At 41.0% G+C, this 13,853-nt stretch overlaps 1 protein-coding gene across 6 annotated transcripts in view; it reads right to left on the reverse strand.

The window, feature by feature from the left end:
- Positions 1-13,853, reverse strand: part of LOC122539368 (calnexin-like) — a 70,264-nt gene that overhangs the window by 31,100 nt on the left and 25,311 nt on the right. For all 6 annotated transcript variants that reach the window (XM_043674127.1, XM_043674122.1, XM_043674123.1 and 3 more), the window contains exon 6: positions 12,193-12,274. In XM_043674127.1, the coding sequence (XP_043530062.1) occupies positions 12,193-12,274 (82 nt within the window). The remainder of the gene's footprint in view (positions 1-12,192; positions 12,275-13,853) is intronic.

A 13,853-nucleotide genomic window follows, 5' to 3' on the forward strand; every position in this document is an offset into this window, starting at 1 on the left:
TTCCCCAGTGAGTAGTAATATTAGATAGCACATGCATCAGAAATATTAACTTAAATCAATTGCGTATGCGAGAGAAACCTAGTGATAGAGATAACTGGAAAGAAGATCAAAATTTGCTGAAAATAACATTTGAAACAACATGTCATTAGTGTGAAAGTTGGACAGCAACCTTGTAACAAGAAAGAGAGCAAATAAAATTGCTTTAAGTTGCTGAATGGGTCATACTGCTGTTGGCATTGCAAAATCAGCATTTATTAGATTCCCTGCAGTGTGGAAACAGGCCCTTTGGCTCAACAAGTCCACACCAACCCTCCAAAGAGTAACCCACCCAGACTCTATTTCCTACATTTACCCCTGAGTAATGCACCTAACACTTTGTGCAATTTAGCATAGCCAAATCACCTAACCTGCATATCTTTGGACTGTGGGAGGAAACAGGAGCACCCAGAGGAAACCCACGCAGACACAGGGTGGATGTGCAAACTCCACACAGACAGTTGCCAAAGGGTGGAATTAAACCCGGGTCCCTGGCGCTGTGAGGCAGCAGGGCTAACCATTGAGCTACTGTGTCACATCTCAAAAAAAAACTCACTCCTAAAGACCCCATGAGTTTTATGTAGTCGTTGCATTTGCATAAAACAAACCCACCCAAGATTTAATATCATTATTTATTACTGACCTCCATTCATTGCCTGGCTTTAGACAATTTCTGGAGTCACTTTTAGATTGCAAATTGTTAGACATTTTAATTAACATTAAAAATGATATCTTTTCTCTTGTTGAACACAGCCTTTTCTTTGTTCTTTATTTCGAAGCTTGATTTGACATTGCATTCGTTTGGTTCAATGCAACAGCTTTTTTTGGGCTGTGCGTGTTTGAGAGTGTACACATGCTTGCATCCATGTGCATATGCATGCACTTCAGTTCTTAAGTTTCATCGTTCAAAAGAAGAAACATTTATCTCCATCAAGATTCCAGATGCTCTGTAATTCTATAAACTCAAAAACCCTCATGCCAAAAAAGTGCAGGAGAAAGTGTTACTAAACTGCTTTTGTATAAAAGCCCTGTTTCAGCAAATTCCAGCACAACGTTTGATTACATTTAGACTGAATAATCTTAAATATCCAAGATGAGAATTCAGTGTAAATGATGATAATGCAAATGTATTCTTCAGACATGACACTTGGGTCAAAAGGGCACAAAAAAGGTTTGGATTTGAAATAACTGGTAACAGCACATTTTGCCAGAATTTCAGTTGCTACATATTCATGTATCCTAAGTCAGGAAGAGGAAGATACAAAAGTAGATGGAATTGCAACACTAGCAAGTAATTGTCAAGGGTAAGATTGGGTGGAGTCAAAAAGCTCGGAAATGGAGAGACAACAAATCATGGATACATCACACTCAAGGCTGCAGTGTGAAGGGTTGGAAACTTAGAACACTTTGATCTGCAGTTAAATGCAAATATTTCCAGGGTTCTTCAAATGGGTGAAACTATTAGACTTCAAGTGGGTAGAAACAGCTTTTCCTTTCTTTTTGAAGATTATGGAAGATAAACGCAGACTAATGCATAAGTATGGAATGATGAAAATCATTTCAGAATTTCAGTATTCAATGCAGTCAGTGCATTTAATATAGGGCAAAATCCATACTAACAACAGAACACAACATTGCAGATTACGTACAAACGGAATAAAGCAAAGGATGAAGGAGAAAGGGGAGGCGGTGGTCAGAAAAACATGTCAAAGTACAGAATTTCATATCCCTGAATTTTAAACGGAGCAGCAACAGAGAGTCATAGTCACAGATGTACAGCACTGAAACAGACCCTTTGGTCCGACTCGTCCACGCTGACCAGATATCCCAACCCAATCTAGTCCCACCCACCAGCACTCAGCCCATATCCCGCCAAACCCTTCCTATTCATATACCCATCCAAAGGCCTTTTAAATGTTGCAATTGTACCAGCCTCCACCATATCCTCTGGCAGCTCATTCCGCACACTCACCACCCACTGTGTGAAAACGTTGTTCCTTGGGTCCCTTTTATATCTTTCCCCTCTCACCCTAAACCTATGCCCTCTAGTTCTGGATTCCCCAACCCCAGGGAAAAGCCTTGTCTATTTACGGTATTCATGCTCCTCATGATTTTATAAACCTCTATCTGGTCACCCCTCAGCCTCCGACGCTCCAGAGAAAAACAGCCCCAGCCTGTTCAGCCTCTCCCTATAGCTCAAATCCTCCAATCCTGGCAACATCCTTGTCAATCTTTTCTGACCTGAGGTTTCATAACATTCTTCCAATAGGAAGGAGACCAGAATTGCACACAGTAGTCCAAAGTGGCCTAACCAATGTCCTGCACATCTGTAACATGTCCCAACTCATGTACTCAATACTCTGACCAATAAAGGAAAGCATACCAAACGCCTTCTTCACTATCCTATCTACCTGCAACTCCACTTTCAAGGAGCTATGAACCTGGACCCCAAGGTCTTTTTGTTCAGCACCACTCCCCAGGACCTTACCATTAAGTGTATAAATCCTGCTAAGATTTGCTTTCCCAAAATGCAGCACCTCGCATTTATCTCAATTAAACTCCATCTGCCACCTCAGTCCATTGGCCCATCTGATCAAGATCTCATCGTAAACAGAGGTAACCTTCTTCGCTGTCCACTACACCTCCAATTTTGGTGTCATCTGCAAACTTACTAGTTATACCTCAAGCTCACATCCAAATCATTTATATAAATGAAGAGTAGTGGACCCGGCACCATCCCTGGTGACACTCCACTGGTCACAGGCCTCCAATCTGAAAAAACACCACCCTCTGTCTTGTACCTTTGAGCCAGTTTTGTATCCAAATGTCTAGTTCTCCCTGCATTCCTTGAGGTCTAACCTTGCTAACCAGTCTCCATGGGGAAACCTTGTCGAATGCCTTACTGAAGTCCATATAGATCACATCTCCCACTCTGCCCCCAATCCGGAGTTATTTTTTGAAAAAGTAACAATCAGATTTGTGAAACATGATTTTCCCATGGACAAAGGCATGTTGACTATTCTTAATCAGTTCTTGCCTTTTCAAATACATGAGCATCCTGCCCCTCAGGATTCCCTCCAACAACTTGCCTACCACTGACGTCAGGCTCACTGGTCTATAGTTCCCGGACTTACCCTTACCACCTCTTAAACAGTGACACCATGTTAGCAAACCTCCAGTCTTCCAGCACCTCACCTGTGACTATCGATGATACAAATAACTCAGCAAGGGGCCCAGTAATCATTTCCCTAGCTTCCCAGAGTTCCAGGGTACACTTGATCAGGTCCTGGGGATTTATCCATCTTTGTGTTTCAAGGCATCCAGCACCACCTCCTCTGTAATATGGACATTTTAAGAAGTCACCATCTATTTCCGTACATTCTGTATCTTCCATGTCCTTTACCACAGTAAACATTGATGCAAAATACTCATTTAGATTCTCCATCTCCTGCAGTTCCACATAAACGCCAGCTTGCTGATCTTTGAGGAGCCCTGTTCTCTCCCTAGTTACCCTTTTGTGCTTAATGTATTTGTAAAAACCCTTTGGATTCTCCTTAACTCAATTTGCCAAAGCTACCTCATGTCCCCTTTTTGCTTTCCTGATTTCTCTTAATTATACATCTACTGCTTTTATACTCTAAGGATTCACCCAATCTATCCTATCTATACCTGACATACACTGCCTTCTTTTTCTTAACCAAACCGTCAAGCTCTTTCGTCATCCAGCATTCTCTATATTTACCACAGAACATAGAAAAGTAGAGCATAGAACAGGCCCTTCGGCCCACGATGGTGCGCCAAGGATTATTCCTAATATAAAATAACCTAACCTATGCACCCCTCAATTCACTGCCGTCCACGTGCATGTCCAGTCATTTAATGTCTCCAATTACCAGCCCTAACAGCCCTTCCTTTCACCCTAACAGGAATATACTGGCTCTGCACTCTCGTTATGTCATTTCTGAAAGCTTCCCATTTTCCAGCTGTCCTTTTACCTGTAAACATCTGTCCCCAAATAGCTTTTGAATGTTCTTGCTTAAAATTGGCCATCAAAATTGCCCTTTCTCCAATTTAGAACTTCAACTTTTAAATCTGTTCTATCCTTTTCCATCACTATTTTAAAACTAATAGAATTATGGTCGCTGGCCCCAAAGTGCTTCCTCACTGACACTTCAGTCACCTGCCCTGCCTTATTTCCCAACAGTAGGTCAAGTTTTGCACTAACAGGTACATCCACATACGGAAATCAGAAAACTTTCTTGTACACACTCCTTGTACAAATTCCTCCATTTAACATTATGGCAGTCCCAGTCTATTTTTGGAAAGTTAAAGTCTCCTACCATAATCACCCTATTCTTACAGATAAGAGATCTCCTTACAAATTTGTTTCTTAATTTCCCACTGACTATTAGGTCTATAATAGAATCCCAATAAGGTGACCATCCCTTTCGTATTTCTAAGTTCCAACCAAATAACTTCCCTGGATGTATTTCTGGAATATCCTCCCTTAGTACAGCAGTAATGCTATCCCTGATCAGAAATGCCACCCCCTATCCTCTCTTGCCTCCCTTTCTGTTCTTCCTGTAGCATTTGTATCCTGGAACATTAAGCTGCAAGTCCTGTCCATCCCTGAGCCATGTTTCTGTAGTTGCTATGATATCCCAGCCCCATGTTCCTAACCATGCCCTGAGTTCATCCGCCTTCCAGTTAGGCCCCTTGCATTGAAATAAGAGCGGTTTAATTTATCAGTCCTATCTTATTCTCTGCTTTGTCCCTGACCATTTGGCTCATTTCTTTTCTCAGCTGAACCAGTGTCAGATTTATTTATTTCCTCACCATCTCCCTGGCTCTCTTCTCTCTCTCTCTCTCTCTCTCCCCCTCCCTCCCTCCCCCCCACCCCGGCCACCTTACTAACTTAAAACCTCCCAAGCAGCTCTAGCAAATCTCCCGGCCAGTATATTAGTCCCCTTCCAATTCAGATGCAATCTGTCCTTTGTGTATAGGTCACTTCTACCCCAGAAGAAATTCCGATGATCCAAAGTGAGAACCCTGTTCTCCTGCACTAGCTCCTCAGCCATGCATACATCTGCTCTATCCTCCCTTTCATATTCTCAAGCTCATGCTCCGGGAGTAATCCAGATATTACTACTAGAGGACCTTCTTTTTAGAATTCCTGCTTAACTCTCTAATCTCCCTTCAGAATCTCAACCTTTTCCCTTCTGTCATTGGTTCCAATGTGTACAATGACCTCCTGCTGGCCCCTCTCCCCCTTGAGAACATTCTGCACTCTGAGGCATCCTTGATCCTGGCACCAGGGAAGTAACACACTATTCTGATTTTTTGCTGTTGGTCACAGAAACATCTGTCTGTGCCTCAGACTTGAGAATCCCCTAACACAAATCGATCTCTTGGAACCAGACATACTCCTCAATACGTTAGAGCCAATCTCAATACCAGAAACTTTGCTGTTCGTGCTACATTCCCCAGAGAGTCCATCACCCCTTACATTTTCCAAAACAGCATACTTGTTTGAAATGGGGATAGCCACAGAAGACTCCTGCACTACCTGTCTACTCCTTACCTTTTCTAGAGTTAACCCAACTGTGACTGTAGTCTCCCTTCCTATAACTGTCACCCATCAGACCCCCTTGCTCTTGTAAATTCCTCATTGCCTCTGTCACTCTAACCGTGCCATTCGATCTGATAGGATTCGCAACCAATGGCATTTATTGCAGACATAATCCTCAGTAACACGTCAACGCCCCCTTAACTCCCACATAGAAGAGCATATCATTCAATAACACCCATTTTTGTTTCTTCCAGTCTGAAGACCCAGAAAATTATTCCTCTACAAAACACTGCTCCAGGCTAACTTAATACTTATTGCTTATATCTTTAAGTTTAATCAAGAGACATAGCTCAATAAAACATAATCTATTCACTAATACAGACTCAAGGCCACACTTAAAACTATTCACTTATCTGTCTGTGCTGTAACCTCTCCCAAACAGGTTCCTCCATGATCAGTTATGAATTTCACTGTTCGTTAATTTTCCCAGATGCACTCCAAAGTCCAGCGATACATGAATTCAACAGCAAAGACAGTAACTGCTCTGTCAGTTAGCAATGAGGGTTTCTTTCTCTCTCTCTTCTGCACTGACCACACCATGTGCTGCATTTGTCTGTACCTCTCCATTTTAAAAGTGCCGTTGTTTTGACTTTTTTTATCCCTTCAAAGTTTCAAAACCATGCAACAGCATATAAAACAGTAATTGCTGCTTCTGGAATTAGGAGGAAATCACCTCCAACACCTAAAATACCTCAAAAGAAAAAAAAAGGAGCAGCCTGTTAAAGCTAGAAATTTTTCCTGTCCTCCATCTTTGATTACCTAGAATCCTGAGAAAGTAAAATTATCCGCTGAAAGGTTGAAACATTGGCTTGAATTTGATCAAAATCAACTGGATAAACGTGACGTTTGACATATTTTAATCAGTGGCATACATTTGGCTTTGAGAGTCAGTCACTTAATTAGAATTACTTTGTCATGTGAACTGAAACGAGTACAGTGAAGAGTGTATACATCACTGCTTACAGCATCTTTTTTTTTTTAGGTACAAAAGGTTCCTAGGTACAATTTCTTTAGTTACAGTTCTTAAAAAAAGTAAAAAGCCCAGCATTGCAAATATTAGGAATAAATTGTGATGAAAAAATTTTCAGAACCAGTCTTCCAACCCAGTCCAAGCTGACACCTAGCCTCCAGTCCATTGGGCCTGGACTTCAGACTGCGCTGGGTTTCACCAGGCCAGGACATTGCTCTAGAATCATTTCCAAACTGGAAGGACTGCTATTTGGGAGAGATGGCCAATTCAGGGTAGTGGACAAATTGTGGCACCCAACAGCAAGATGTTGGGCTTATTTTTGAAAGTATCTTCAACATGTTGGAGAGAGACTGAAAAGAAAGGGTGTTTATGAATGCAGGCTCAGAAGAAATAGCTTTATTATGAGGAATGATACAGGGATTCAGTGATTCTGTCCTGGAGGCATTACTGTAGGAGTCAGCACACCTCAGAACGAATAGCTAGAGGTGTTAGCGATAGGTGGTCAATTGAACAACAGATTAGTTATAGATGGGCCAACTATGCATCTCTTGACTGTTAGGATAGTGCAGGTGACTTGAGCATTTAGGAAGCGCACCACTTCCTGTGTAAGCCTTGATGACCACATGAATACAGTCTATGATCCTATGCACACAAAGAAATCCAGTCATAGTTCTGAAGTCAACTACTCTTTCAGCAAGATTAACTGTGCAAACAAGTTATTTGTCAGCCTGACAGTGGATGATTTCTGTGACTTCCTTATGCAGCAATGTGCATGGATAGTTTCTACCTCACTCTAGAATAAATCGCAGGTGAGTAAGTGCCAATATTACTTTTAACACTCCAATGTTCAGTATCGAGCACTTGCCATGATGTCAACTCTTGCGCTGATCCTGAAAAGTTCCATCACCAACATCCTGAGAGACAATAGAGACTTTGATGGCTAGACTCTCTATGAAAAAGAATACTGTTTGGAAAAGACAGTGATTGGTAGTGGGGCGTCAGAGACAGCCTGACAACCTACATAGTTTTACAGGGTCTACAGTGATGGGAAAATTGAGGTAGAGGTCAGTTCTGTTAACTGTTATGCTCGCTCCAGAGATGGGACCAAACCTGCTGAGCGCTGCTAACATTTTCTTTTAAATATATAAAACTTGTAAAATTTGCCAACATATACAATCATCATTGCTTGAAAGCTCTATACGCACTACTGTAAAAACAAACGCAGGTTATCAACAGAAAATCTTGTTAAGAAATTGCACCTCAATATCATGGTATCATGATATATTCCTTCAACATAACACATTATAATTGAGGCGAGGCAACTCTGAATTAAAAAAAAGCAATTTACACGAACAGAAAATGTCATCCAAAAGGGAAATTATAATATATAGACAAATAGAGAAATGAGTGTTGTACAAAATAATAGCATTAGAAAAATTCTATTAGCATAGACATTTCACTTTTACATCCATCTGAAAGTGAAGATGAGAAAGTCCTGATTCATTTCACATATAGCAATGTGATAACTTCATTAGGAAGAGAATGTACTGATTACTCTGCTCTATTATTGCACAAGCAGTCACAAATGTGTAACTACAGAATTAAATCACCAAGATGATCAATGTGCCTGACTGACAGCTAATCAGGACAAAGATAATTTATACTTGATTTTGTAATCAACAAAAATATTTATAGGGGAAAATCAAGAGTTGGGGGAAGGGGCAGGAAAGTGGAAGTGAGGAGTGTCAGATTAGTGATGATCTGTTGAATGGTAGAACACGATCAAGGGGCCAAGTTGCCTGTTCCTATTTCCCATCGATTTATTTATTGTAAACAAACATTTTTTCACCCTGGCTTCCTTCCCGATTTAACCACTTTCAAGGACATCTGTCCATTACTTCCCTTCTCATTATACTTATTTCATTTAATATTTCTAACTTGTTCTCTAACTAGAATGACAGCTTCATTGCTCTCCTAATTGAAGACAGAGACAAAGTATTGCTGTGTAACTGCTGCTTGTTAGCACCATTGCACCTTGCATTAATTGGCAGATTACTGACAGGAAGCTAACGAGATTCATTGGATTGCATTGGAAGGAATTCAAAGAAGGTTCACTATGCTGATTCCTGGGTAAGAGTTATTTCATGTTGAAAGGTTGTGTAAGTTAACCAACATTCATTAGAGATTAGAAGAAAGGTGATCTTACTGAAGCAAACAGAATGGAGTGGGCTTGACAGGGTATTTTTTCTCATGGGGAAATATAGAACTTGAGGTCACAATGTAAAATATTCTCCAATTTATGAAGAGGAGTAATTTCTTCTTTCATTATGTTGTTAGCCATTGGAATCCTCCTTTACAAACAGCTGGAGGGGCTAGGTCATTATCTAACTCCATTTCTAATTTTTCAGATTTTTGGTCGATGAGGGAGTTAAATGTTACGGGGGGATTGTCAGGAGTGGTGTTAAGGCCACAACCAGACCAACCAGGTCTGGGTGGGGCAGGCTTGAACGGCCTACTGCTCATACTTTTTATCTTAAGTGGGAGAAATGGGCAGAATTGAATTTTATGTGTACTGACTGTAAGGAGGTCAGCCAGGTGAAGCTCATAGAATGAGCTCTCTCATTGAACCAGATTAACAGCCCCAATCAGGGCGCCCTGGCTAACAGATAAGGAGAGTCAGACATCCTGTTCTGAGAGCTGGCTCTGAAGAAGCTGGATCAGTGTCAATAAAGGGAGACTTGGTGACAGTATACCAACCTCTATGGAGTTATTTCACCTTGCGTTTTCTAAGGAGGTACTCCTGGACAATTTTTCATGGTTGGGTAGATGCCAATACTGTAGGTGTCCTGGTACAGCATGACCAGGGTGTGGTTAGCTGTGGACCACTCAATACTATTGCTAGGATGTGGGCAGGATACAGTGTTTCCAGTATCCAGTGCCTTCAAATAATTTTGAGATGTCATTTGGAGTGAGCTGAATTGTCAGAGGTTTGTGACACTTGGGACTGCAGAAAGACGACATGATGAATCATCCACTCAGCCCTTCTGTTTGTTGATGTTGCAAATGATTCAAACTCATTTATTGTACCAGTGGGAATTCCCCATTGTGGAGCTCCCCCAGCACAAAGGGTGGGATACTTGTGGAGCTTTCTCCTCATTAGTTGTTTAATTGACAATCACCATTCATGACAATATGTGGGAGGATTGTGAAGCTGGGATCTGATATGTTGCTATGGGATTCCTCAGCTCTGTCATCTTTTATCCCCCATGATTTGGCATGCAACTTGTCTCAGGTTGCAGTGTCACCAGGCTGACCTCACTTAAATTTATTCCTGATTCTATTCTTGGCATTCCCTCCTACACCTTAATCCTCAAATACCCTTGATTTATACCCTTTAGCACGACAGTAGATAGAGACTGTACTTAGTGGACAGATGACATTGTTTTTACAAGGCATGTGCAGTGGTCACTACCTATATGCTCATTTGCAGATGCATCTGCAACACTTTGACTGACGAGCACAAGGTCTAGTAAGTGCTTCCCTCTTAATGGTTCTCTTACGATTTGCTAGACTGGGGCTGCAACAGATATGTCCATCAGGACTGGATGAGTTTAGTCAAACCACACTTGCTGATGGAATTTAAAGTCCCCAGTGAGCACATTTTGTGCCCTTACCATCCTCACTGCTTATTCCAATGGTGTTTAACATGGAAGAGATTCATCAGCTGAGATGAGGCACTTGGTGATAGTAGGGAGTTTCCTTGTGTTCCTCATATTGCCAGGTTTATCTTTCACCATTTGGTGCAAAAGGTGTGTAACATTTGCAATCCTCAAGGGCTCTGACACCACCCCTGCACCCAAGGACTAATCGAGAGATTATGATCAGCAGCTTCTTCAGGAATCATTCCAACCAGATCAGATTTTCCAATTTAGGTACTGGTGAAAACTATATAATTCATACTTTTAGCTCCCCTCTTAGGTGAAGAGATAGTCTAGTGGTATTATCACTGGATCGATCCAGAGACCCAGGTAATATTCTGGGCACCTGGTGGTGGAATCTGAATTCAATAACAAGAATTTTGAATGGGGGTGGGGGGTCTAATAATGACCATTGTTAATGATTGGAAAAATCCATCTGCTTCATTAATCTCCTTTAGGAAAGGAAACTACCACCCTTATTCCACTCCAGACTCAGTGTGTGGGTGACACTTAATAATGGATGGGCAGCAAATGCTGGCCTAGCCAGTGATGCCCACATTGCACACATTTTTCAAAAAAAAAAAACTTGTATTTTCTCTTAATTTTCTCATTCAGTACCCTGAAAATGTTGTTTTTTTTTGGCAAAGTCATTTTCTAGGTAAAGGCTAATAAAAAGAGTATTCATTCAGGATCTCAACCACGCTTTTTCTCTTCACCTGTCACCATTTTCTTGCCAAACCAACTCCACTACTACTCTGACAACTGAAAAAACTCTAGGCTCCCTTTTACTTAGCAACCAATCTATTCTTGTCCTGACCTTTTGCCTCTTCTTTTTACATTCTCCTTTGAACTTTTTAGGATTCAGTCTGATTCCTCTGTGTTATCCATGTTAGCCAATTAGGAATCTCCCAGGTCAGTGCAAATGCAAGTATCATGGCAGTGTCAGCATTAATGAAGAGGAGTTAAAACAACACCTGATAAAACACAGATACATCTCTGATGAGGTGATGTTTGGAAAACTGCAGGGATTATTAACAAGACTATTTTCAAATAACAGCAATGCTGAAATGGGTTCAGCAAAAATAAACAAAAACCTATTAGCTGCTTTTTTTTCCTAAGTAACATGAAAGGGTGCCACAATATTTCATACAGTATCAATTGTGCATGTCCCTTCTGTGCCTTAGCAGATAACTTGACTGAGTGCTATTTTGAAAATGCAAAGTGTCAAAGTCTGCATGTATTGCTCACAATAATCATCAGATCTGGTAAGAATGGCCAGTCTTCTTCAAAAAACAAAGTGATGTTCACGCATCAGGTGAGTTTTTAATGACAGAATCAGACAAAAAAATCATGCATCTTATTGATACAGTTTTTTTAAAATTAGACTTATAGGAATAGGTGGACAAAAGGTGACAACTTTCCCTTCCATGTGGTTGATGATGCCTCCATACTCTAATCCCAGTGTCCCCCCAACTTATCCCAGATTCAAACTTCCAACTCAGCACCGCCCTCTCGACCTGTCCATCTTCCTTCCCATCTATCTGCTCCACCCTCCTCTGACTTGTCACCTTCACCCCCTAACTGAATCAACCTATTGCATTCTCAGCTACCCTCCCCTGCACGCCCCAGCCCCACCTCACTCCCATTTTATTTCTCAACACCCTTGGGTCACCTCCTCATTCCTGAAGAGCGGATGCTTGAAACATTGATTCTCCTGCTCCTCTGATGTTACCTGACTGGCTATGCTTTTCCAGCACCACACTCTTCAATAAGTGACAACAGAAGGCTATTCCAGTATGAATGACCACTGATACAAGGCATGGGGAAGAAAAGAAGTGCTTCAGATCTCAAGTAATTACCAGCTTCAGGTCGTCCGTATGCGAAAGCAACTTTAGGTATGCACCACCACAGTCAATGCCAGCTTGGAAGTTCACTTCATACCTGGAAAACAAGCACATAAAACCATCATGCATATAGTCAGCCTTTGGGTCGGATGTTTCACCAGGTTATTAAACCAGAGACATTTAATCAGAACTTAATTTTGGATGGGCCAGCATTTTTGTTCAATAAATAAACCATTTTCAACTTTGCTTTGAAGCAAACTCATTAGCTAGCTAATTTTTTAAAAAAATAAGTAAAACATTACAAAAACATCAATAAAGAGGCTAATCAGCCCCTCAGGTAAGGTCCGCCATTTAAAAAAAAGGTTTATCACTGAGGCGACTAATCTGAAATCTAAATTCTGGCCCACTCTTAACTTCTCAACCCCAGGATTTACAAGAATCAATCTATCCCTATTTTAAAGATATCCAAAAACTCTGCTTCCATCAAGTTTCAACGGAGTTTCAAGACTGTTGATCCTCAGACATTTTTGCTGCTTCATCTGTCATAAATTAGTGATTGCATTCTTAGTTCTACATTCTTCCATGAGGAAACAGCCATCCTCATCTCCTGATAAGACCCTCAACATATCTAATGATTCAGATCAAGTCACCTCTTACTCTTCTACATTACAAGCATATTCAAGACAAGATGTGGAGGTGCCGGTGTTGAATTGGGGTGGACAAAGTCAAAATTCACATGACACCGGATTTTAGTCCAACAGATTTATTTGAAATTACAAGCGTTGGGAGCCCCACTCCTTCCCCAGGTAGCTAGTGAGAGAGAATACATTGGACACCATTTATAAGTAAAAGCACAAAGGGTCAGACAACTTATGTGAATGCACTGAACAAACCTAGATGCCTATTAAGTCTTTAATTAGTTGGAATGGAAGTGCAGGTTTTGACTGATTAATATATAAATCCCAGAATTTTTCTTCAGGTCATATTCCAAAATAACTTAAGGTTTTCAGTATAAAAAGGTGATATCTCAGGTCAGGCAACACACTTTAGGTTTGAGGGCTTGTTTCAAGTCGGTTTGTATCTCAACCTGGAAAGAGATGGTCTACAGATAAGTTCCTACTTTGGAAAGTAAACTAACGTGGCGTTTTATAAATTAATTCTCAAAATCTATGGGGTGAATTTCCATTTGCAGATAATACACTCTTTGGACAAAATATAACATATAACATTTCAGCAAATGCGAATTCACCCCATAGGTTTAAGACCAAATGTGCAGTGAGGAAGTTTTTGGGGGGGTGCACACAAGCTGTGTGGTGGGGTCATCTTTATCGAACTTGGCTCTCAGCCTCTACTTAGCATCATTGTGTCACCCAAAGTCAGCCTTGGATGATGTTTACCCAAAGATCAAAGGCTGAATGTCCTTGACTGCTGTAGTGTTCTCCCACTGGGAGGGATCTTTCCTGTCTGGCGATTGTTATATGATATCCATTCATCCATAGTCATTGCATCTGCATGGTTTTGCCAATATACCATACCTTAAGGCATCCTTGCCTGCAGTGTACGAGATAGACAATGTTGGTAGAGTCACATGAATATCTGTCTTGCATGTGGTGGTGGTGTCCATGTCGATGCTTTGACACGCCCTTACAGGTATTGTGGTCAAGTTGTCTTGAAAG

Source organism: Chiloscyllium plagiosum, chromosome 32 (genome assembly GCF_004010195.1).
Source record: "Chiloscyllium plagiosum isolate BGI_BamShark_2017 chromosome 32, ASM401019v2, whole genome shotgun sequence".
Taxonomy (NCBI): domain Eukaryota; kingdom Metazoa; phylum Chordata; class Chondrichthyes; order Orectolobiformes; family Hemiscylliidae; genus Chiloscyllium; species Chiloscyllium plagiosum.